The sequence below is a fragment of the Pantherophis guttatus genome, chromosome 1 (genome assembly GCF_059756535.1).
Source record: "Pantherophis guttatus breed Tessera chromosome 1, ASM5975653v1, whole genome shotgun sequence".
Classification (NCBI taxonomy): domain Eukaryota; kingdom Metazoa; phylum Chordata; class Lepidosauria; order Squamata; family Colubridae; genus Pantherophis; species Pantherophis guttatus.
The window spans coordinates 140,769,614-140,795,120 of record NC_142063.1 but is presented as its reverse complement, the minus strand read 5'-3'; the positions used below and the strand labels follow the sequence as shown (position 1 = coordinate 140,795,120).

At 36.5% G+C, this 25,507-nt stretch overlaps 1 protein-coding gene and 1 long non-coding RNA gene across 3 annotated transcripts in view; one reads left to right on the top strand and one right to left on the bottom strand.

The window, feature by feature from the left end:
• ACVR2A (activin A receptor type 2A) overlaps positions 1-8,288 on the bottom strand; it is a 51,820-nt gene extending 43,532 nt beyond the window's left edge. The window contains exon 1 of one of the 2 annotated variants that reach the window (XM_034424772.3): positions 6,897-8,288. In XM_034424772.3, coding sequence (XP_034280663.1) covers positions 6,897-6,951 — 55 coding nt within the window. In that variant the 5' untranslated portion in view covers positions 6,952-8,288. The remainder of the gene's footprint in view (positions 1-6,896) is intronic. The other variant, XM_034424766.3, reaches the window with a different exon arrangement.
• A 378-nt stretch (positions 8,289-8,666) lies between these two features.
• On the top strand, positions 8,667-16,064 carry LOC132710784 (uncharacterized). Its single transcript, XR_009621504.2, has 2 exons — positions 8,667-8,796; positions 10,845-16,064. It is a non-coding gene; the product is annotated as an uncharacterized LOC132710784 (long non-coding RNA).
• Positions 16,065-25,507: the final 9,443 nt, after the last annotated feature.

Here is a 25,507-nt window from a genome sequence, read left to right as displayed (position 1 = left end):
TAACAGAGTTGAAACGGACCTTGGAGATAATCTAGTCCCACCCCCTGCTCACGCAGGAGACCTGTACTAGGGATTCGAACCACCGAACTTTCTGATTGACAAATTCAGTGTCTTAGCCACTTGAGCCACCTAATCAGGTTACATGTGAACAATAAACAATTAGCTTTCATAGTTAGAAAACTAGAATAGGCCTATAAGAATTGGGCTTATTTGAAATTCCTAAATATAATTCAACTATGAAATCCAGAGGTCTTCAAACTTGGCAGCTTTAAAACTTGTGGACTTCAACTCCCAGAATTCTCCAACCAGCTATGCTGGTGGGGGAATTCTGGGAGTTGAAGTCCACAAGTCTTAAAGCTGCCAAGTTTGGGGACCCCTGTTATAGTCTATGCTCATAATACCTTAGAACAGATTCCAAACAAACAAAGGTTCAGTTCTGAGATCATGCCAAATCTTTAAGTTTCTAAAAAAGCAACAGATTTAGACCTGTTTTCGTTTTCTATTCTTTCAAGGTTCATATTACGATGTTCACTAATATGTCCAATGTGTAAGAGGTTTTGCAGAAGAAAGTCTGTACAAAATGAGTGCAAGTTTTCTTCAAACTATTTTCTGAATTGCAGGTAAACAAATGATTATAAGGCTATTTTTAAAAATCTCATATTTGGTATTACAAAAAACTAAATTTCTAGCAAAATTTTAAATACACAAATTAAAGAACTGATTTAAATTTTGCTTTTTTAAAATAAAACAAAGGGCAAAATGTTATTGTTGGTGACACTGTAAATATAATACAGTATTAAATTATGTTATCTGCAAACATAAAATATTTTGTTCAATAGTACAAATATATTTTCATGTCAGTGGATGACACAACAGGCAGCCTGCAGGACTAAGAATTTGTACACCAATTAGTTTAATCATTATTTCAGTTATTTACAATGCCTTGATTTAACTCACTTTGTATATGCTACTAGGTTTATACAGAACTATTAAGTATTCATTAACTTACAGCATTATCTTATGCTTCTGTTCTCAGAAAAAAGTTGTATTTCTCTCAGTGAGATTTATTCTCATAGTAGTATTACTACTACTAAAGACCAAACAAGATATTAGCAAGTAAAGTACTTTATTATGGTCCTAGATCAAAACTTTAGTAGTTATATTTATACCAGGGTGGGATGCATAGAAGATAATACGGGCATGTTGTTTTAAGAACTCTCTTCTTGGTTCATAAGCCTTCAGTTTTGTATTAGTATGTTTTGGAGCTGTACATACTTTGAAAATGACTGGGAAGAGTTTTGGCTGGCTTACAAGTAACATCTCTCTTTGATATTCAGTAAAGCATGCCACTTCTTAAAAATGCTTATGAGCCCGAAAAAGATGTTAAGCTTTAAGGAGTCCATTTACAATGCATCCACAACTATTTTCCAAACTTGCTCAGAAACATGAAAAAAAGTCAGAGCTCTGTAATGAATGGCAGACGAAGGCACTTATAAGAAATTTGAAGTGTATATAATGTTACTACAGCAAACCTGTTTGTTCCCTGAATTTAAGCGATCTAGACTGATCTAAACGTAAGTGACCTGTGAATTTAGCATAATTTAATTTGTTCTGCACCATTTGTCACAACTCTTCTAATTATGTATTTGGACCTAGAGACTGGATGTGGGGTAGACTATTTCTGGATTGAATCTTGTTCCCAAAATTGTCAAAACTTCTGTCCCTTTAAGTGCCCACATCACTAAGGATCAGATAGGCAACTTTTCTTTCCTAAACTGGAATTGATAGTCTCATTTATTTATTTAAAATGTTAATACAACCCTAAATAAGAGTGCCTCTGTATATCATCCAGAGTCTGTAGAATGAACTGTTAACAATATTGTGACATTCCACCATGTTTCTGAATGTACAATAGCCTTATTCTTATTCTTATTCTGCACTACCTCAAAATTACTACCATATGCTGAAACCCATAATACTGATAAATATGCAGTTTTATTTTAATTTGCTATGTTTTAGTTACAATTTTCCAAAAACTATCAATTTCAATAGCAGCACAATCATCTTAATTTGCATAAAAACCAAAGCTAACTATAAAGAGCATTTGAACTAATTCCCTAAGAATCTCACAGTTTACCACTGTAGCTTGGATATAAGACCATCCCAAGGCAAGGTACAAGATAAAATTTTATAGAAGTTATAAACCAAATTTATTCAAATTAAGCCTCTGTCTCAACACTGTCTTCTACAATCTACCTCTACAGAGGAACCAAACTCTCAAGAACACAGTCCAACATCCCTACTGCAAGAAGGATCCTAGAAGCATGCTATCAAATGCAACAATGTTAAGGTCTTCTAATGCAAGTAACACTTATGGGTAAAGAATAAAGGAAAACCGGTTTAGTCTGTTTAGATTATCAGTTTGATCTGATAAGACCTGAAGCTACAGTATCATTTCATACTTAACTCTTAAGCAGTCTATAACAATATTTAAGCATTCATTCTGAATCAATAATCCTACATTTCTTGGTTAGCAGTTACCACTAGCACCAATATGATCACTAAGACCATGCAGCATTTCAGATTTAATTCCCAAAAGAAATTTGGGAGTGCAGATTAGTGCCTAACTGCAACATGTAATTAGGCTGTGCGGAGGAAATAAAACAGGTGCTAAATTCATGCTCTCATATACTCCGAAGCACTTTTTTGAGACTGAATGCAAAGTGCTGTACAACTCTAACAGTTAATGATGTCAAATGATCTCAAACAGGCACATAAGGAAGTGGAAAGTATACTATGGCACTGCAGCATCTGCACGGAATTAAAAAAACAACAACCAAATAACTCCCTAAATTGTACTGGGTTACACAGAGCTGTAGACTGAAGCCTAAAGATTTTATTCTTATGTAACTGAGCTCTCACAACTCCTACTAACACTATGTTTCCCAGGAATCCGTTAAGAAAAAAACAAGAACGATTATACTATACTAAAAAGTTTGGAATTGTATAACATGGAGTGCATGAAATAGCCCAAAAGTAAGATGTTTCATAACATCTACAAGGATTGTAGAATAGTTCGAGGTCAAGATTAGTATTGGTAGTATTTGATATAGTATTTAGTACCTTGTTTCCTCCAAAATAAGACATCCCCTGATAATAAGCCCAAGCGAGGTTTTGAGCGCATGGCAATAAGGCTTATTTCAGGGTTCAAAAAAATATAAGACAGGGTCTTATTTTCGGGGAAACACGGTAAATAAAATAGTATTGATGCATTATCCAAATCCATCCTGACTTAATATCAAATAATGTTGTGTGGGTTTTTTTTGTCATAAGCCATATATAGCATGCTCTATCATGCTGTTTCTCCCACAGAATTTTAAAAAATCACTGTCATCACTCTATAAAAAGTGAAGCTCACAAGGAAATGTGTATAATGTGTACTGTAAGCTAATTCAAATTTTTAAAATCTTCCAGACTTATTCCCCAAACAATTGAATGCTACCTAGCAGTTTTTAGGGGAGATGTATCTGAGGAAACAAACATCTTGTGTAACTCAACTGCATCTCAACAGTAACAGGACTGTAACAGCTATTTCATTACTAAGTATATAGTAGAACCAATAGATAGGAGGCAAATTCTGTGATGATCTTATACTTCCTTAAAAAAACACCAATGTCTCTGAGAATAATTAATTATTTTATGTAGTTTCTCCAAAATCATAATTGGGGTCTGAAAGGTCTTAAGGAAGTAACTTGGCAGCAAATAATTCTTATATCAAATATTTCAATGAAAATAATATGTTTCAATGCAAGTTATGTAATAGTTGTTCAGTGATAGTAATATTCATTACTTAGACAGTAATGTAGTTCATGTACTTAGACAATTAAAAATATCTGGATCCCAAATCTAGAATTAAATGTAAAATCATAGCTTTCTAGAAAGTTCAAATTCAGTAATAGTTACATAAATCTTACCTCCTCTTTAAAATCCAATCAATATATTGATAGACACAGCAAAGGAGAGGCTATTCCAATTACAGTCATAATCATTTTATTATTAAACATATTTCATTTTCATTAAAATCAGCATATTTTGAGCATCAAAACATTGAAAGTATTCATGGAAAAAAATCAAAGCAGCATCACATAGAAATTATGTATCATAGTTTAAAATTATTAAATGTATCACAATACTTTATATCAGTTGTTCAGGATAAAAACCGAAAAAAGGATAATATAAATATACTATTTATTTTTCCTAAATGCATACGAATAGCTCAATGTGATATGGATTTGACAGTCTTTGTGTTCATCAACTTCAAGTTGTATGTTGTATCCTACAATTAATAACTTGCAATATTAGGCATATGTTTAAAGATCATGACAATTATAGCCAAGTAACCTATGCTCTAGGGCTTCTGATATAAATCTTAATTACTAACAAAGTACACAAATAGCTTTAATAAATATTTCAAGGAGAGGGGAAAAAATGACTCCATCTACTCTCTTTTCTTAGATTGATCAGATTGACTGGATTGAAATATTATATGAATTCATATACCCAACTACTGTTTCTGTAGCAACAGCACATTCTTTACCCACTATGTCACTAAACAATATACTGCAAGAAGCAATTGGTTTTCTTATAAGATTTTTCATTTATATACAAGACATTCTTAGAAATGTTTCTCTAACTTTGGTGAAATGTAAATAGATTATCTGCCAAAATAATTTAGTGTCCAAGGGATTATATGGAAAGAAGCTGTTAGAAGCTTTAAGGTTTGATATTCTGAAAAAGAAGAACAAGGCCTAGGTTATAAGAGTGATTCTGTTGCCTATGGAATTTTGTGAAGTTTTATTCTTACATATTTCAAGCCAACAAACCATTATAACATCGTTTTATAAGAAACAATTCTATAGTTGATGTTATTTAGATACAAGTATTTTGCTAAATTCAACCTTCTGAAGTTAAAGCTAATTACATAATATACGATTGTTACCCCATATTGTCACTACTCCCAATATTTTCCCCTTATTTTCCTACTGTAAATGAGCATTTATATTTTTTCAGAGTTTCTCAATATATACATGTTTTCAGTCATTTTTTGAATACTGCAAAAATTATTGCTAAATTTATTTTAAAAATATGACCCACAATGATAATTTCAGTGATTTTTCAAGTTCAACATTTAGGTTTTTTAAAATTATATTTACTCAAAAGTAAACCTTATTTACTAGATCTTTTGACTTTCTAAACCATGTTATTTGTTTTTGACTTGGGAATGTGCAAAATTCATATTAAAATCCTGGTTTAGTGTAATATGTGAAATGAATTTTTGTGGGTCTCCATCACTACTTAAAACTTAGAATAGCAGTGTAAGACGGGTTTTTTTTTTGTATTTATATAACTCCATTCTACAGCAACACAATCAAGAGAAATTCTAGAAAATAAATAGGAAAATCAGAGAAAATATTGAGATCTTTCTAGCAGCTCACTTAAAAGGTAAGGTCTCAATCGAACTTTTCAATTTTCATTTCTGCAAAAATAAAAAAAATTAAAACAGCAAGGATGTAAATCTGTTGGCCTAAATTTCAGTTTGCTTGGAAGAGATCTGGGACATGTACACTAAGCTTACTGAATAAGTACTGAAGTCTTATTTACTCCCTGCAACTTTTATCATCACTACAGTAACGTATGCCTAACTTTATAATAAAGCTAATATGAATATATTGTATTGTTTGTATGGGTTTCCATATGAGTATTAAAAACTTGTAAGGTATATTTAAAGGTACTTATCTTTAAGTATCATCTCTCTGATAATTGTTTTTGCTATCAATCTTTTAGAAACAACTTAGAATTCCTAATTGGCTTGAACTGCTTCTCTGTCAATAGTTAAAAAATAAGAGTAGATCTTGATTGAAATTAATAAAATACAAATATAAACAAAGTACATAGGAAAACCTCAAATCTTACTGTCAAAAAGCAACTGAAGAATCTAAATATGGTACTGTATCCTAAGGGATATTTTACCAGAAAGCTAAAATGGTTACAAGTTTACTAATATGAGGGAGTTTCAAATTTACTACTATCACTTATTTAAAATCCACTATAACTTTGTCAGAATTATTATCCAAAACCAAGATTAGCCATTTTTCTCTTTTAAGCAAACTTCAGCCTGTTCAATCGCTTAGTGATCGCCATTTCACAGCAGTCAGCCCACACAGAACAGATCAATAACATTACAGACACAAGACTAGACTGCATCCATTTAATAACCACAAGAGAAGTGTACCATTCAGCAGAATCTTACACAGGGCTCTCACTACCAGATATGTAATAAGAAATCATAACTATGTATATCAATTCATTAATAATTTTCTATTAAAACTCAGAACTGTTCTGGAAATGAAATAAAAACAGATCATATATTACATTCTAAATAATGAAGAAACAACCCTGATGATTATATCCTTGAATAGCTTTGTCCAGAAAACAGTAAGTCTAACTACTAGTTGCTATCCAGGAAAGTACTTCCCTGAAACTACAAATTTATTTAAAATGCAGATTTTCTGCTGCACAACTCAGGGTTTATTACTATATTCACTCCCCAATATTAAGAGGCCTTTAAAAATTCTAAACCCAAATGAAACTATTCCAATACACATTTTCATAGTTCATTTAAAATTTTATAAATATAAAAAAATCTTTTAATTACTATAAACCTGAAAACATTTTGTATAATGCTCCTAATTACTCAACTCCGAAGTAATACTCAACTTTATTATATTTCTGGAATAATAATAACTGTTGAAAACAGTATGAAAAATGTAAATATGCATTTGAATCTAGTTATATTGTTATATTATGAACTAATAGTGAAAAAAGCATATACTTGCCTGAAGAACAAGATATAAGAAAAACAGCAAACACCAGCTTTGTAGCAGCTCCCATTTTCTCAATTGTTAGAATCAATAGGGGGGAAAATGCTATATCCAGCTTTTGAGATCTTACAAACACGAAAATCCGTCTGTCACTTCCTCAAAGTGATGATAATGTATTTGGAAAATAATGCATCCATAAGAATGAAATCCAGCTTCTATAATATAGTCTCTCTAGCTCCTATTCAACAGACCCTCCAGTACATTTGGAAACACATCATTTGGCTTCTGTTCTAACAATGGCAAAAAATCCAATTCATAAGAGGATGTTAACTCTCCAGATTAAAAGATGAACATTCAACAATGAAGTAGCTGAATGTTAAAACTAATAATTGTCCTGAAGCACAATATATTTTCTTCAGTGTCAAATCGTATTTCCCATGTGCCCTGGAAACAGGCAAGACGCACAAATATTAGTAAACAATACTCTTGTCTTCACACTGCTTTTACACAATGTAGTATATGGATGAGAAAGTTTCGTCTTCGTTTCAAGTGTCAAAATAAATATGACTTCGATGTAACAACCAATAGGAAACCAATTTGTAAAACACTGGTGTTTCCTATTAACAAATGCTCAGAGCAAACAAGAGAGCAGAAATAAGAGGTATTCAGTCCTCTGTAAAATCACACATGTAAGGAATGGCGAGTCCTTCTCTAGAGACTAGGAAAATGCTTCCCCTTGTTTATTCCATCCGTTTGTTTTCACGATCTTTTTCTCATTTGCCCGACAGATTTCAGGCTTCTCCCCAACTCCTACAAGAACTCCTCCATTATTCAAGTGCCCAGATTACATTTAAAAACCGCCTTTGTATTTGGTATTTTGAAATCGCACGAAAATGAGGGAGGGTGGGTGGGAAGGAGGCGAAGCTCTTTCCAGATGTTAAAAGGTGATTTTTCTTTTCACAGTTCTAAAAAATAAATCTATTTTTAAAAAAAAGACTCGAGACCCTTCCGAGAGGTTTCCTGAAGCAGTTAAGCATAAAAACGTCTCAAATATAAAAGCAGGCGAAGGAAGCGAATGCTCTAAGAAGCTCGGAGATCAAATAAGGGTATATCGGTCTTTTTGGAGCGACCAAGCTGGCGGGTTAAATAAGACCTTCTCTCCACAAGCAACAAAACCCTCTTCAAGCTCGTCGAGGCGTTTGTCGGCGGGCCCTCCCTCCGCTCTCAACCTTCACCGGCTCACCGTTTACCACCAAGGTTTCTCCCCCTCCCCACCATCACCCTTCCCCCGGTTTGGAGGCAGGCGGGTTTTTGTTTTTTTTCCCCTTCGTCCGCGGTCCAACTTGGTTTTTGTTTGCTTCTCCTCCCTTTTTCCTTCTTCTCCTCTTCCTCCTCCTCCTCCTCCCTTTTCTTCACGCCAGCAGCGAGTGGATGAGAATGGGGCGGGTGAGGGCACGTAGCCCGGTCAATCCTCGCTCGCCTTTTCCCCTCTCCCCTCGTTGTGCCTCCTATGCAGCGTAGACCAGACCAGACCAGCCCGTGCAGCGAGAACAACGGAGGGAGGAAAGGCGGGCAGGCGGTCGAGGAGCCCCTCGCCTTTTCTCCTCCTCCTCCTCCTCCTAACTCTTCCTTCCAGACTGCGAAAAGCCTGAGGCTCCGAGGTCCAGCCCTTCGGTCTCTTGGCTGGCGAAGGCGTCGGAGATCAGGCGGCTAAGCCCAACTTTGAGCTCTGGGTAGCGAAGTTGAAGAGCCGACGGCGAAAAAGAGGAAGGGCCCTGCCGAGATTTTCTTCCCTGGAAGAGGCGGCGGCGGAAACCGAAGGCGAACAGAAGGAAAGGGAAAGCGCCGCTTTTATCGTCGTGCAGGCCAGGCTGGTAGCGCTGAGTAGCCCTCCGTACCTTGCCGCTCCCCTGTGGTAATTTCATAGCTACCCATTCACTTGCGTGGTGGAGAGAAGCGAGCCAAGATGGCGGGGCTCGAGCGATTGTTTTTGTTTCTTCTCCACCTCCCCCCTCCCTCCCTCCCTCTTTTTTTTTTTTTTTTTTAAATCTGTCCCCACTCCCCCCAAACAGCTTCCTCCTAGCGCACGCGCGGACTCACTCGCTCCCTCCCTCCTCCTCCTCCCTCCGCTAATCTTAACCGCTGCCCCTTCCACACATGGGGCGTGCGCGTTTGTGGGCGGATAATTTCTCCTGATTGGCAGGCTGCGCTAAGCCATTTGGAACAAGGAGAGGGGCCGAAGGGTGGGTGGGGCCTCGCTCCCGCCTTTCCCGTGCCTCGCGGGGTTTAAGGGACGCGATTCTCCCGCCTGTGCGACGTTCCAGGTGTGGTGGAAGGCGCGCGCGGTTGGGGTGGGGAGGGCGGTGTTGTGGAGCGCGCAGCTGAGCCGCTCGGTTTTCTGCGCAGTGCAAAAAAAAACCCGTAATTGGAACTCCTTTGGATCTTTCCCGTCAGAGCAACAAAGCTGCATATTTTAGCCTTAAGAGCAGAGCGCTCTTAAAAGGTGTATGTGTATGTATGCATACGCGCGCACTCGCACAATACACATGCGCATGAGTGCGTCTCTGTGTACATATGTGTTTATGCACACAGACATGCATGTGATAAGTATGCATTTTTAGTCTTGCTGGGGGGAATCTGGTGAGGGGGGGGAATTACTCCTCGCGCTTCCTTAGCCCATCGTGGGGATTCTCAAATCATCAAGGTCGTGGGTTGTCTCAAAAAGTGCTTTTTTTCCCCCAAAAGGCAACTGGACTTACTTGATTTAAAAAAAAACACAACTTATAGCTTCTCATCCAAGAGGCTTCTTCCGTTCAACTAAGAAAGGCCAATTTGCCTTTTGAAGAAAAAAAGAAAAGCACCTTTGGGACCACTTCCTTAGAAGTACGTCTTTGAGTTCCTTTGGGAGTTTTGAGGGTTTTTTTTTTATTCTTGCGAGAAGTCCTCCCAACCTCAGGACTGGTTATCTTCCAACCGAAAAGATAAGAGAACAGTTGGGTTATTGGATGCTACTTCATTTGACTCAGTTAACTGGAGATGAAAACATGCTTGTCTGTTGACATTATTAGAACTATGAAATATGTCTGCATCAAAAGCGCTGCGTATTCTCAGGATCCCGATTTGGAGATGTTTTAGATTCCAGCAGAGCTTTTATTTTGGCACAGTTGATGGTGTTGGGTATACTCAGTGTTTTAAAAATCTTGAGATTACAGTATGAATGGATAGCAGATGTACCTTTTGGATTTAGCCAGAACTCCTATTAGGTGCTTAAATCTGCTTGTAGGAGGAAAGTTTGTTTTGTTTCAGAAATCGTTAACTTAATCGTTAAGAATATTGTGAGTTTATTAATGCAAGTGCTACAATATGAATGAGTGTCCCAAGTAACTGATGGACCCAGGCCTGTTACAGATTACTATTCTTCCTTAACCTGTATCCTATCAGAATTCAAAGCTTATAGTTTTGAAAAGTGTTAAAATTTGTTACACTTTTTAGTAGGCAATAAGAGCATAATTTCATGAGTGGTTTTTTAACTCATTGAAACTGAAACTGAATAAAAATATCCAGTAGGCCATTGTTTGATAATATGCCTATTAAATTAGAATAATTGTGTTCAACCCCAAGAGTGATGGGATTGGATGGTAGCTTTTTGCTATAGAAGTTCAATAACACTGTTTAGAGAACCTTTTCAGGTATTTTGAAAAGATGATAATCTGTGACCAAACTTCTGTTTGCACTTGGTATGTAATTAACAAGTACAAAACAGAGTTAGCTCTAATAACCTCTCATTTGAAAAGTCAGAATCTGTTCATTAACTTCCTTATATGATTAAGGATCAGAATGTTTCCTTCCCACTATTACATGCATTAAATCTATTTTTTCTTTATGATTTGAACTAAGATAAAAATGATACCTTTTCCCCTAGTAACCATAAATTCAATCATTATTAAATTGATTTTTTTTCAGCAACAACAAAAAGTAATCAAGAAAAGCAGGAAAAAATGAAGTTACAGAGCAAGATCAGTTTGTCTGATTTGTAATGTCCTACCTTTAAGAGTAAAAGAAGGACTCTCTTAATTTCTTTTTCAGTATTTTGTGTGATTGTAGCTCTTATGTCTATATCTTCATATCAGGGTATTACATCATGGAGTAAGCCTCAATAAATAGAAATAAATCCCAGGACAGATGTTTTCATTCTGAATATAAAGGGGCTTGAGATGTTATGCAATCTTAAGGGAGCTAAATGTATGATCCTACAGTCTTTTTATAAACAAATTGCCCTTCTGGGACATGGCATCTGAATTTGGCTTTTAAAGCTATGCCTAGGCTTTTGAACTGCATTTTGAGAAACTGGCACATAGATATTTCAAATCATTTTACAAGTGCTCTTAAGAAAAAAAAATCAACCAATATACAGTCAATATTTCTAACCACTTTTACACTATTAGCACCTCTGAATATCTAAGATTATAATGTTGTTGTGACAATGGACTGAGAGATCTATTCCAAACAAGAAGTGACAGAAAAGATAAGGCTTCCTGAATTTGAAATGTGAACCCCCAATTATCTTCCTCAATAGCAGGACGAGTTACTTTAGATTTTGTCTTCAACTTTGTATTAGTGTTGAAAGTTTATGAGTCTTTATTGAACCTTTTGTTTTTAAGACCATTACTTGAAAAATGATGATAGCCTTTTCCAGCTAAATAATGACAAATGAAAAGCCCATTACTTCTGCACTTTGCTGCAGATGCAATAAATAATACCAACAAGAAATGTTCTTGTTGGTATTAGTCACAACAGTACTTTTGAGAGTTATATTTTATATGAAGGCATATGGAAACTACTGAAACTCTAAGTAATATGAGTTATTAATTGGGTGAATAATGCAAATAATAAAATCAGGTGGAATAGCCATTTCATATAATTCCTTTAAACTGCTTTCCATGTGTTAGTGTTGTAAAAAGTTAGCACCCACTCCTCTCCTAGAAGAATGAAATATTCTAAAGGTAAAGGTTCTCCTTGCACATATGTGCTAGTCATTCCTGACTAGAAATATTCTAGGAAATAGTAAAAAGGCAAAATACTATATTTCCCTGGATGAGAAAAGGAGAAACATGTTTTTAAAGACAAAGATCAGCTCCCTGCCCCCAGCAAATATTTGGTGCCCATTGTATCTACAAAACAAAAGACCTCAGCTCGAGGATGATGGGATTAAGACATGACCCTTCAGGACATAATAGGATTATCAGCAGAGCTCACCACATGGCACAACCAAGCCCCTTCATTGCATCACCCAGCAAGGTTCAACCAAACTTACCTCAGACAACCTCAGCTATGACCCCTGCATAGCCCCCTGGGAGTCTGATAACCAATAGAATACATTTCTTGCACAGGAACAGGAAGCTCAGAGGCAAGACCCAAGAGGTGGTATAAATACCTCTCCTCCATGTGTTCAGCTGCCCAGGACCTCAAACCCATGTGATCCTCTCCATCAATAAACCATCTTTCCAATCAGCCTCCATGTTTCCAATGTCTTTCTCCTCATTTGGAACTGAACCAGATAGATATTTCTTCCAACAGTGTGAAGTACGTATCCACACTGAACAGTGGTTGATGTCCTGAGTTTAAAGATGCAACCACACAAAATGCTAATTATTTTCAGCTGACTTTCACTTTTCCTGGTGCGTTCATTTTTTATCATAGAACACACAGTACAGTATTTCAGAGATAGTGCGTCAGAAAATTAATTTTAATTCAAAAGGCTTTTGACAATCTTTCATGGAAGCTGCAACACAAATATATACTTGACCAAAAAAATAACCAAACAGTGGTTTGCACTGCAACAATGAGATTTAATTGCAATTTCCATAGGCATTGTAGGATGGGAGCACATTACAAACTATGCACCATGAAAAGAAAACCGCAATTTATGTATTTGGTCAGACACTGAGGTGCAAGTATGTAACAGAAAGATTGTATCATGCTGTCATCATAACATATATCATCTTGACACTTGCATTTGCTTTGGGTATCTATAAACTTATGTATCATTTTAAAAAATCCCTTTTCTCCTTTGACAAAATAATGTTCCTAACTGACCTTATGAAAACAGAATATAATCTACCATTACTGGGTGGTTTTTAATAATATATATACTGTATATATACTTGCTTCCAAAGTATTGACATATGTTGAAAGACCTTTAGAAGCTCTGGATAGTGAGGTATAATGGAGGAAAAGGGTGGCAGCACTAAAGAATATCTCTGGAGGAAAAGTCTGTGTAAAAAAGGGAAGGATTGAAAGTATGTAGGATGATGTTACATATATTGTATATATTTAGACTTGTCAGGACTAGTTCAAAACAAGAACTTTTAAAAATGCAAACATGAAATGCTACACGTTTATTGCAATTAAGGTAATTTAAATATAAGTTTGCATTCACATTTGCAAACTTGTCACAAGATTTCAAATATTAGGGATTTGGGCATAGCAGTCCTATTTCTCTTATCAGAGTATTCCAAATTTGGAATACAACCACATTTCCAAAATCTATCTCTCATACACAAAAAACCTCAGCTCCTGTTATTTGCAATTGGAATTTTTTAGTGTAGTGTTTAAAGTGTTTAGTGAAGAATTGGGTCAGTAATAGGAATATTTCAAGGAATATTTTTTTCCTTGTTCTTTTTCCTTTCTTGTTCTGAAGTTGGTCTGCCTTTATGTCTCAATTCTGGGTTTTGCTACAAAAATTTGCTTGAAGGCTTTTAACTTTATTACACTGTAAATATTGCATCCTGTACCTGAGGTAGTGAAAATCAAAATGTCAAGCAATTGATAGGCTTTTTTTCGCATTTTATCACTATTAAATCTGTCTTTGGAATGTGCTAATATAAAATGGGACTTCTATCTTGTTGTGCTGTTTACAGCCCCTAATCGTAAGCACTAGCATGTCTTAAAGACACAATAGTATTTTAATCCACGATCCATGCTCAGAACAAATGTACACATCAAACACTGGTCATTCCTTCTGAACTAAAATGTGTATAATAAATTAAGAAATTATTCTGCAATCCCAGGTCTCTCAAGTTTAAAAAGCTGTACCTTCACCTTGCTTTCTTTTGACTTGGAATATTTGACATTTTGTAATATAGTTACGCTGTACAGAAAATAATAGAATGTACTGAAATACTTTGGCAACTGCTGTTTCTGCTGGCTAATTTGACTTGACTTATAAATATTAATTAAGTCTTGCAACACCTTGTTTAACCTGCAGTTTTAATATAATTTATCCCAACATGTTCTACCAGTTTATGTACAACTACATCAGGTCCAGCTACTTCTGAATAACCATCACATGGTTAAAATTACAGACAGATTTATCAGTTATTATCAATCCCAGCTATGCTCTAAACTTATTAACTTCAACTCTTATACTTTCCAAGTAGTATGGAAATTCTGGGCGATCTTTAACATGCATGGTAAGAACATGGCTTACACTGATCAGGATTTTTTAAAAAAAAACACTTGGAAGATAACATATTGAAGCCTCAGCTGCCATATATGATTTTTGCCGTATAGTATTTTGATCCCTTTAATGTCTGTTTGGTACACGTATATTAAAAAAGAAGTGAAGATGCAGTTTTAAAATAGATATAATATATTTGAATTATACTGAAACAGACTTACTCTGGACCTTAAAAATGCAAAATATGGCTTTTTCACAATTCATTCTTGTAAATAAAGTTTTTTAGTTTCTTGGTGTTCAAGGCACGACTAGAACTCACCATCTTCCAGTTTCTAACCTGATGCCTTAACCACTACACCAAACTGACTGTCATATATATAAAATACTTTCAATAAATTAAAACATACTCAATTTTTTTTTATTGGAAATACTTCCTTTAGCAATAGGTAAATATTTTGATTAAAGATTGAATTAGTTAGTTAGTTAGTTTATTATATTTGTATACCGCCCTTCTCCCGAGGGACTCAGGGCGGTGAACAGCCATGGTAAAAACAATGTACAACAAAAATTAAAAGCTTATTAAAATAATTCAATCATTCAGCCAAATTTAAAACATCCAACTAAGATCATTTTAAATCCCCTATCAAAACCCAATTTAAAAAACCTTTATCCTGTCAGTCCAGCTTGCTGGAATAATAGGGTCTTCAGAGCGCGACGGAAGGCACAGAGGTCGGGGATCCTTCATATGTCCAGGGGCAGATCATTCCATAGGGCCGGGGCCCCCACAGAGAAGGCTCTCCCCTGGGGGTCGCCAGCCTGCACTGTTTGGCTGACGGCACCCTGAGGAGGCCCTCTCTGTGGGAGCGTATTGGTTGGTGGGAGGTAATCGGTGGCAGAATGCGGTCCTGTAGATAACCAGGTCCTAAGCCATGGAGTGCTTTAAAGGTGGTAACCAACACCTTGAAGCGCATCCGGGAGACCACCGGGAATTCTAAGCAGTTATGTAAATGATTGTGCAATAAGGATTTCCTGTATGTCACGGCAGCGGCATACGATGAATTATATGCCATTCACATTTATATAGTAATAAGGTATTAAATTCTTGCTTATTTTCATTGTCTCCAATAGGAAATGGTTTTTTCTGTCTTAATATATTTTTCCACATGAGCATCTTGATTTTTTTTTTCTCACATTCCAGCTATTCCTGTCTCTGAAAGATGCTGGAACATAGATCATATAACCAGTGATTGGATGCAAGAATGTCTGCATTTTCTGTTCATATGTACAGTATGTCAGTCTGTAGATGTAGACATAATTTTCCATTATTAGAATAAATCTACCCAAATCCAAGGAACTAAATTTTAAAATCAAAATGTAAACTACTGGTTTTGTTTGATGAACGAACAGGCACAGTGAATTCTTTCACAAACCAGTTATCATGTAAGGTAAACTTGCTCGCTACTGTATGGCCATAGCAGATATTGTCAGATGCCTGGAAGAGTATCTGTCGGATAGTATTTCATGGCCATAAAGAGAAGTTACTCAGTGCCAACTACTATTTTGTAGTTGTTCACAAAATATTATGCAACTCTGAGTCAAGTTGTAGTCAGTCTTTCCCCTTAAAAAGCTGCTGTTGATTCTGCGGTCAGACACTGCAAAACAGTGCTGCAAAATTGCTGCATATCAACTGATGATGCCAAATAGCTGCTAAATAGTAATGCCTATTTAAAAATAAATAGTGGGGGGGGGGGAAATTCAGGTAACATGTCATCATCAGATTGCAAATCATCAGATGTGCAGTACGGGAGAAATGTGGTTTATATGATCTCATTCTTAAGTCATTTCTGCTGAGAGTTGCTGTAATAATTAGCTTCATTATTTAAGAGATCATGGATTTTAATTTCCGATGGACACAAGTCCATCCACATAATTTTCTTTTCCTTCCTGGAAATGTAATGTTTATATTTGGTCTTGCTGAAAATAGTTCAATATAGTTCAATCGTTCAATCAGTTGAATTAGTTGAAGCCTAGCATGATCATATGATGATCGCTTTGCATTTCAATTTCAATCGTTGTTCCAGTCCATCTTTGGGTTAAGGTTAAATAACTCCAGCCATTTTATAAATGAGTGTTTGGGATTTGCATTTCAAATAAATACATTTTGTCACTTTCCGACTTAAATTAGAAGTCTCTGATGTATCTTGGGATGTAGCAGCACCTCGCTGAGCTTGCACTGAACATCCAATTATGGTTGTAAAGTCATGACAGTGATTAAGTCAGACATCACACGATCACACCCAATTTTATGACCTTTTTTGTGGCAGTCATTAAATGAATGTTCGCTATGGGGTGGTTTTTGTCATAAAATCAAAGTAAATTCCAGTTTCTGGGGAAAATTTCATAAATCACAATCATATGACAGTGGAAAACTACAAACATCTATAAATGCAGTTGCTGAGCGCTCAAAATGCAGTCACATGACCATGGGGGGGCGGGGCATCTGTTGATACTTCAAATCCAGATCATAAGTACCATTTTCGGGATCTGTTGTAAGTCGGTCACTAAGCGACCAGATATATTTTGAGGACTAGCTGTACTACAGCCAGGATGTTAGAGACGAACTGCCATCCCTGCTCTGAGTCTCTGTTGTAAGCTGGTCTTGGGATGCCTCTGCCCATCTCACAGAGGCTGATTTCTCCATGAGAAAGAGCAAAAGGCTGGAGAACTCTGAAGATAGGAATGTCTTCCTGAGCAGCCTCTTGCCATAACTCTAACCATAAAACTCTCACCTCCTTTACCAATTACAACTATGTTGTTCAGATCCGGCTTCTGCTTCATTGCTTGCAGGGAAGAGACTAGAAGAATAAACACATGATCACACAGAGAGACACACACGTGGGCGCGCAGAGTTTTAGATCTGCCTGGGAAAAAAACATGCTGCCAATTTTTGCTCAGTGCTTACATTTTGTTCCTGAGCAATTAAGAACATTTTTCTGGCACATGATTTTTAAAAAATGGCAGTTATTTTCTGTCTGGTTAAAAAAAAAAAAAAGTTAATATGAGAAACATGACGGATGCATGGATTGATGCAAGAATTTAACCAAGGCAGATAAAACGCAACATGTAAAAAGAATCTTGTTCCAATGGGTCTTCCAGCAGTAGTAAAATCATAAACATCAGAATGCTATGGTGGTTGTGTCATCTCTTGCAAGAATCACAAATATTTGGTTAGCTTACCCTCCCCGACCCTCCAAATTGTGCTAGGACTGCAATTCACAACATTCTTGCAAATATTGTGAGCTGTAATTTTGGCACATCTGGAAGGCATTGGGATTGGATGGGATATCTGTCTTCTTGTGATATCACGTGATGAATATTGCATTAACGAAGTTTCAAAACAAGTTTTAAAGCTGTGCTTTAGATGTTTCAAAGCCACACCTTATTTATTTATTGGATTTAAACCCTGTATTTTTACTCAGAAATGTTGTTGTTACAATAATAAATAAGAAATACTATTAATCATTCTCTTCAGGGTAAGAAAAGGCACAGGTTTTTTTCCCCCCCCTAAAAAGAGGTAGGTATATATATATATATATATATATATATATAGAGAGAGAGAGAGAGAGAGAGAGAGAGAGAGAGAGAGAGAGAGAGAGAGAGAGAGAGAGAGAGAGAGAGAGTGTTGCATGCTGTATTTAAATAACGACAAACTTTTCAACAAAGTTGCCTTCATTGTGTGTTCATTTCTGTTTGAAGATAATTTGAACGCAGACCCTCTTAAACTGTTATGAAATTATTTTAAAAGATACCCCATTGGGGTTTTTTTTACAGGTTTTTTTTACTGCTCATTATGATTTCTTATATTGGAAAATATGAATGTATAGTTTTTAAAAAACGTATCACTTGGCAGGGTATACACCATAATCCTAAAGAGCATTAGAATGGAAGGATGAAGTAGAAGTTATAATAGTTTTCCCCAATCTAGTACCATGTTTGGCAGGAGCTCTGGCAATTTTAGATAACACACAAAGAGCAGTGATTTAGAAAGACTTATATAGGATTGTAGGTGTTATCTGTGTGTATGTTTTCATTTGCTGACATTTCATTATACTGCACTATAGCTAGGACAGGGGTCTGCAACTTTAAATACTGAAAAGAGCTATTTGGACCCGTTTCCCACAGAAAAGAAAACACCGGGAGCCACAAAACCTGGGTGGGCATGGCCAACTCTATGTCACTCACTTCCACCAATCACATGACCCCCCCTAACCACGCCTACCCAGCCAGTCATTAGGGCAGAGAACCAGTTGTTAAAAAACACCAGGAACCACAAAATCCTTTTGACATCTCTCTCTCTTCCCTCCCTCCCTCCCTCCCTCCCTCTCTGTATCTCTCTCTGTCTCTCTCCCCTCTCTCTGTATCTCTCTGTCTCTGCCCTGGCCGCTTCTCCATCCCCCACAGTTACCCTTACCTTCTCAGGCCAAGCGAGGAGTGACTGGGAGGGGAAGGCGAGGCCAGCCAGTGGTTGGATCACCTGACAGGGAGCCACAGCAGAGGGCCCAAAGAGCCGCATGCGGCTCCGGAGCTGCAGGTTGCTGACCCCTGAGCTAGGAGATCTTACCTGTGTAGGTAATGAAATCTGCAAATGAAAAACCAAGCCAACAGAACTTCTACAACCCAACAGTCCAATCCAGAGGTACCATACATGTATTGTCACAAGGCTATTTTGTATGGAATTGCTAATGAAAAATGTATTTATTTTTATTCAGTTTGTACACTGCCCAACTCCCAAGTCAGGGAAACAGAAAAATAGTACATACGCATTTCCTTCCAATTCACTGTAACATTTAGAATCATTTATCTGTATTCCTAGATCACAATGTAGTGAATGGCCCTCTTCTCTACATCTTGCTGTTAATAGTGAAATGCATAAAAATGTGCAGTATCATAGTATTTATTTTTATTTATTTATATTTTTTTTATTAATTCAATTTGCATGCCGCCCCTCTCCGAAGACTCAGGGCGGCTCACAATGCATTTAAAATCATTATAAAAAACATTTAAAAATTAAAAACATTAAGAACATTAAAACTCATTCACACCATTCATGGCTGGATCTCGCCAGATCGCAAGAGCGAGATCAACGGCTCCAGGCCTGCCGGAAAAGCCAGGTCCTCACCGCTTTTCGGAAGGCCAATAGGGTGGGGATGGTCCGGACCTCATTGTTTTACATTTAAACAATGTAAAAAGGGGTATTGTTTAAAATAGACACACAATTGCCTCATGTAACAGCAATATGTACTGTATATGATATTGTAAAGTTTGTTGCTTTCCTTATGTTCAACACGCAAGAAATACATTGAATGTAGTACTCAATCATGCAGTTACCTGTTTTTAAAAATTAAAATCTTATGTCCAATCTGTTCTTGGAACAGAAGAAATCAATACCTTGAATCTCTACGCAAATTTATATTTTGTCTATTGATGTATTTAAATAGGCTTAGTTTTTAAACTGCTTCCTTGCTAATGAATCTATTGATAGAATTTTGATGAAATCGATGCTCTCAACATTTCTGGGATAGAGAAAACCAGTGCATATTTTATATGTATATTTAATATACATTTTTGTTGCACAAATAGATGGTGAAGGATGAGGTCTAAGACAATTTTCCTGGCTAGTTTCAATGTATTTTGGAGTATCTTAATTGCTAGTAATATTAACTTGCCCAATAAGGACCCCATGGTTCAGTGATACATTGAACAGCACACTTTATATGCATGAGCTCCAAAAATCTTTCTCATTACGTCTAGTTCCTTGATTGATGAATAACCATTGTTGTCTATTTCTGAGATTGATAAGTTACCCACCCTTAAAAGAGACCATTAGAAGAAAAGTATTTTACATATTATTTCAGATGTCCTACAATCAGAAGATAAATACACAATTTCTCTTTAGCTTGCACTAGATTAAATTCATATCTGTGTTTCTACTTCATATTTTGGCCATTCTTTTATATCACCTAGCTAACAAATGCCCTTGGAATGTTTATCAGCAAAAAACAATTAAAAACTTAGACAATAATAGAGCAACATTCTTTTTTAAGCCAAAACTAAAAACTCAAAAAGCAACAGTGGCAAAATAATACTATTCTAAATCACAGATGATAAAATCAACTATTTATGAAATAGTTACCTTAAATAATATACAATTTACTTAGTTTATTTCACTTTGTTCTAACAGCAATTGTTCCAAACAATTGTTCCAATTGTCATTCTTGTACAATATTGGCTTGTAATACCTGTTGGAAAAATGTCTATCTGTCTCTGCGTGGGTGCTGAATACACAGGAAGAATACACATATACAGAGGAAGAAACTAGATAATGTTCTTTGTGTAATTGTGTGATAACCAACAATCATAGAGTTGGAAGGGGTCATTTTAGCCATTTTCTGCTCAATGCATGAACTCGAAGCATCCCCCAAAAGATATCCAGCTTGGGCATAATCAGTGAAGGAGAAATTAACACTTCTCTGAATAATTGTTTTCAATATTGAATAGTTTTTACTGTTAGGACCTTTTCAATAATATTAAATTGGAATCTGCCTATTGTCTTTTGGAAAGATTTAAAAAAAATAGGTGTTCACTTTCAGAAAAAACATCTGAAGATGATTTGAATAATTAGATAGCAATTTTTGAAGTGTTTCTTCAAGTTCATTAGAATTCAAATTCCAGAAGAGAATTGCATAATAGAAGACAAAAAGCAATGCTGAAGTACCTATTCTAATTAAGGTAACACAAACCAATTTGTTAATCTGGATACCTGGATTTGTGTGATTTGCTCAACACTGAATTAAAGGAGAATTTATGACAGACTGCATGGATGTTGCATAACTTTTTACACCCACAAACCCGTGATTCATGTTGAAAATTTGAGGAAGTGAATGCAGATTTGAGGTTTTGTCCTGCATTCTCACCACATACAAACGAAAGTTGTTCACTGCTTGGGAAAACATTCTTGGGTAGGAGAGACTGGTTTTCTGGTCTTCCCGTGTCCAAAATGCATTGTATCAATACTTGTTCATATCTCAAGGGGAAGATGGCCTCCTGCAAAAGGCCATAAAAGTGCAATTTTTCTAGAAGATATTTCTTCCACATAGCATTAAAATTATCTGCTTGGTCGGGAGGAAGGTCTCAATGGTCTGGGGAAAAAATATCTTCAGCCAGTATGTGAAGAAGTATAGCCAGATCTTGAATTTGATATTAGCTGATCCACTTTTGCAGCAAGAGAGCAACATTAGATAGATTTTACTTTCTGCCAACATTTGTCTTTCAAACTTAGTTTTATGTTAAGAAGTGACACTCTGTTTCCTAGTTGTAGAGACACAGTTTATTCTGCTAACAATAGTAGTAATAATATTCTATTCTACCTTTTTTGTTATGTTTCATATCTGACCTTCCTCTCCTACTTTTAAGCAGTCTGTTGGTTTTTTCCCCCTATACTGATCTTTAACTGTAAGAAACTTTGAATTGAATAGAAGGACTTGTTCACTGAGAAATCAACTGCATGCATATATTCATGTTTTCCTACTCTCACAATGATCTAATGACAAAAGTCAAGAGTGTTATTTCCACTGGTATAGACTGGAGATTTCACAGGGCTGATTGCAGAGATGGGAAGATAACAAAGAAAAGAGAGGTAAGCTACAATGAACTATCCTCCCTATGGGGGAAATTAGTGGAGGTGGCCGAAAGCAACAGCCTTGGCTATCACTTTGCTTTCCAATTCATGTCAGCTGTGAGCCTGCCAGCCAAGTGGAAAGGGAGAAGAAAAGACTGGAGAGAATAAAGGAGGGCAGTGATGTTAGGGAAAAACAACAGCTTTATCCCCATTGATGACTAGTGCTCAATGACCCTGCTGGGCAGAAAATAGTCCTTTAATAGGTAGAATTGTGAAATGACAGTAGAATAAAGTTAGATGGAACCAACTAGTCTTTTTCCTCCCTTAAAACAGATTGGGAAATAGCCTTTTACTGAAAAAGATGTGTGACATTTTTCACATCTGACCTTTTTTAATGGACAATTAGGTACACTAATCCTTTGGACAAGGAATTTAGATGCAGCATTTTCAGAAGCAGAGCTTCTGGTTTAGAAATAATGCTTCTCAGAAAAACAAACTCTTCACATTCCCTAGTGATTATCATTAATAATAAACTGATTTGCAACCTTTTTTTGTGTGGGGTGTGTGTGAATGAAAAGAATAAGAGTACTACTGATTAATTAGCTAAAATGGGACTAGGAAAGGTGTTTAAAGTAGGTACTGTTTGGAACAAAACAAAAGCTTCAAAGAAGAACAAAACAATTGGGATACAAAGCAGCCACTCACTGCCTAGCAAAGGCTAACTGAGAAGCAAACTTCAAGTTCAAGACTTCAGTACAGAAGGTTGGTGCGTGATCATATTAAAAATTATCTCAAGAAACACTATGCTTGTTTCGAAATTCCAACAAGAAAGAAGCACAAGCCCAATAGAAATAGAAATAGCATTTTGATTTATATGCCGCTTCAGAAGGATGGAAAGCTGAATCAATCTTGAGCTGGTCAGGATCAAACTTCTGACATGGAGCTGTATTCACCGCACTGCCATGGCTCAAATAATGCAATAATCTAATTTTGGATTTCCATTAAAATACTAGAAAGATGTTAGGCTGCTTAAGGGGAAAAAAGGGGGATGTAGTTCAAATATTTTATTATTTCCTCCAATTGTTAAATAAATCATGGAAGAAAATGAATTAAGTAAATTACTTGATTAGTGGCAGTGGGCAAAGTCAGCCTGCAATACTGTACTCCATTCTAACCACTGCACCATCATGACTCCTGAAATAGTGGCAACCCTAAAGCTGGGGAAGGAGCATGGACAGGAATAAGTTTATTCCAAGTTTTGTTTCAATCACAAGAAAACCTATAAAAAATACCCTTGTATATGCCTGCTTCCCTTACTGTGTCTTACTATTCTATTAGAGCATTTTCCCCAACAAAAGCCAAAAAGGCTATTTATTCAACAAAAAAAATTGCTGAAGAGATGAGGTATCTGGACAACCATTTCTGATCCCTGCTATGGAGACTCTACGAGCAGCACTCATTTTGTTTCCCCAGAAACTGCTCCGTAACTTTTGGTTTAGTCTGGCATTACTCTGGTCAACCATTTATAGGAACAAACACAAGGAGCGCACAGTAGTGTTGTCTTTCCTCACTGCTTTATTGGATTCCAGTACAAAAATCCATTCTGGGGTGTGCATGCTCAAAAGTAGTGGTGGGGAATAGAGACAAAGGGCTTCTGTAAGAAAAAAAATGCTGCAATGGCCACTAGTATGTCCTTATTAAAAAAATCACCTTTAAGCAAAAAGCAGAAACAACAAAAATAAGCAGCATTTGGGAACACGGAACTCAACTTTTGAGTCTTTTTACGTGGCAGCACCTCTCAATGTGTTGTTGGTTTCCCCACCCCTTTCCCTGGTTATTTTCTGAAATGCTGCAGTGGAAGTTAAATGTAATATTTAAAAAACAGGATGGCAATGACAAAGGTTTTTTTAATGGCATAATAATCCTTAGGGGCAAACAAGTGGCTCATGCAAGTGAATGAAGCAAATGTGATAATCTCCATCAAAAACCAAGACAATCCTCTGTGTGAATAATGCATGTCTGTCCACAGTATCTCAATGAATAGAATGAAATATTGATCATACGGAAAACTGAAAGGTACGAAGACTTTTACTTCGGCACTAGAATATAATCAGCAAAATGTGACTTTAAAATGACAAAGCATCACTGAAAGACAGCATCTTCACAGTGTAATTATACTTTAGTTTTGCTTTGTCTTGTTGAAAGTGAAATTTAACCAAAGTCATGATAGACTTCTTAGTAGGAGAATTTTAGATGATAACATAAATGGGCAGGACAGAAAAGGTGTGGCATGCCTTCAATCCTTCTCTTAATTTTTTTTAATCTAGATGAGGAAGTTGAAGGACAAAATGGGACCTTAAGTCTTGCTCCACAAAATTGGGTGTGGCCATATTTGGAGTGTGGGTCTCAATATGACATACAAGCTTGCTACCCCTGATTGAAATAATCCATACATTTGGGATATCTTTATCAATATCCTCTTAATAAAAATTATGACATAAGCTTGCTAAGGATTCTGTGTAATTCCTTTTACTGATGGGTATTGTGTTAAATATAATTATCACCACACAGTAAACATCTATTTTACAATAAATAATTGAGGTATTTCACATAGGCTACATTAGTGGGTTTGTGGGTATGTATCTGTATTTTACATATGGTAGCTGAATAATGCAAGTGGTTGAATCAGACACATCCCTTAGACCAGTGGTTCTCAACCTTCCTAATGCCGCGACCCTTTAATACAGTTCCTCATGTTGTGGTGACCCCAACCAGAGGTGGGTTCTAATTTTTTTTACTACTGGTTCTGTGGGCGTGGCTTATTTTATGGGCATGGCTTGGAGGTCATGTGACTGGGTGGGCATGGCTAGCTGGTCATGTGACCAGGTGGCCATGGCTATGTGTATAGGGACTACTCAGAGGGCTGAAAAAAGTCATTTCTGACAGGTCCTCGGACTTTTGACTGGTCCTCACACTTATGACCATCCTCACATTTATGCCTGTGCAGCATTCTTAACAACCATGTCACTCATTTCACAACTGCTTCTCTTCAACATGGTGATAAGATAGGGCAAAAAACGTAAAATGTGAGGACAGTCGTAAATTCGAGGATTGGTCAAAAGTGCGAAGACCAGTCAAAAATAACTTTTTCAGCCCTCTGAGTAGTCCCTGTGCACAAAAGGACTACCCAGAGGGCTGAAAAAAGTGATTTCTGACAGGTCCTCACACTTTTGACCTGTCTTCGCAGTTATGACTGGTCATCATTTATGCCCATTGCAGCATTCTTAACAACCGTGTCACTCATTTCACAACTGCTTCTCTTCACCATGGTGACAAGATAGAGCAAAAACGTAAATTGTGAGGACAGTCGTAAGTTCGAGGACTGGTCAAAAGTGCGAGGACCAGTCAAAAATAACTTTTTCAACCCTCTGAGTAGTCCATATGCATAAAAGGATACAGCAATAAAGAGGGATGAAGGAAGGGAAGGGA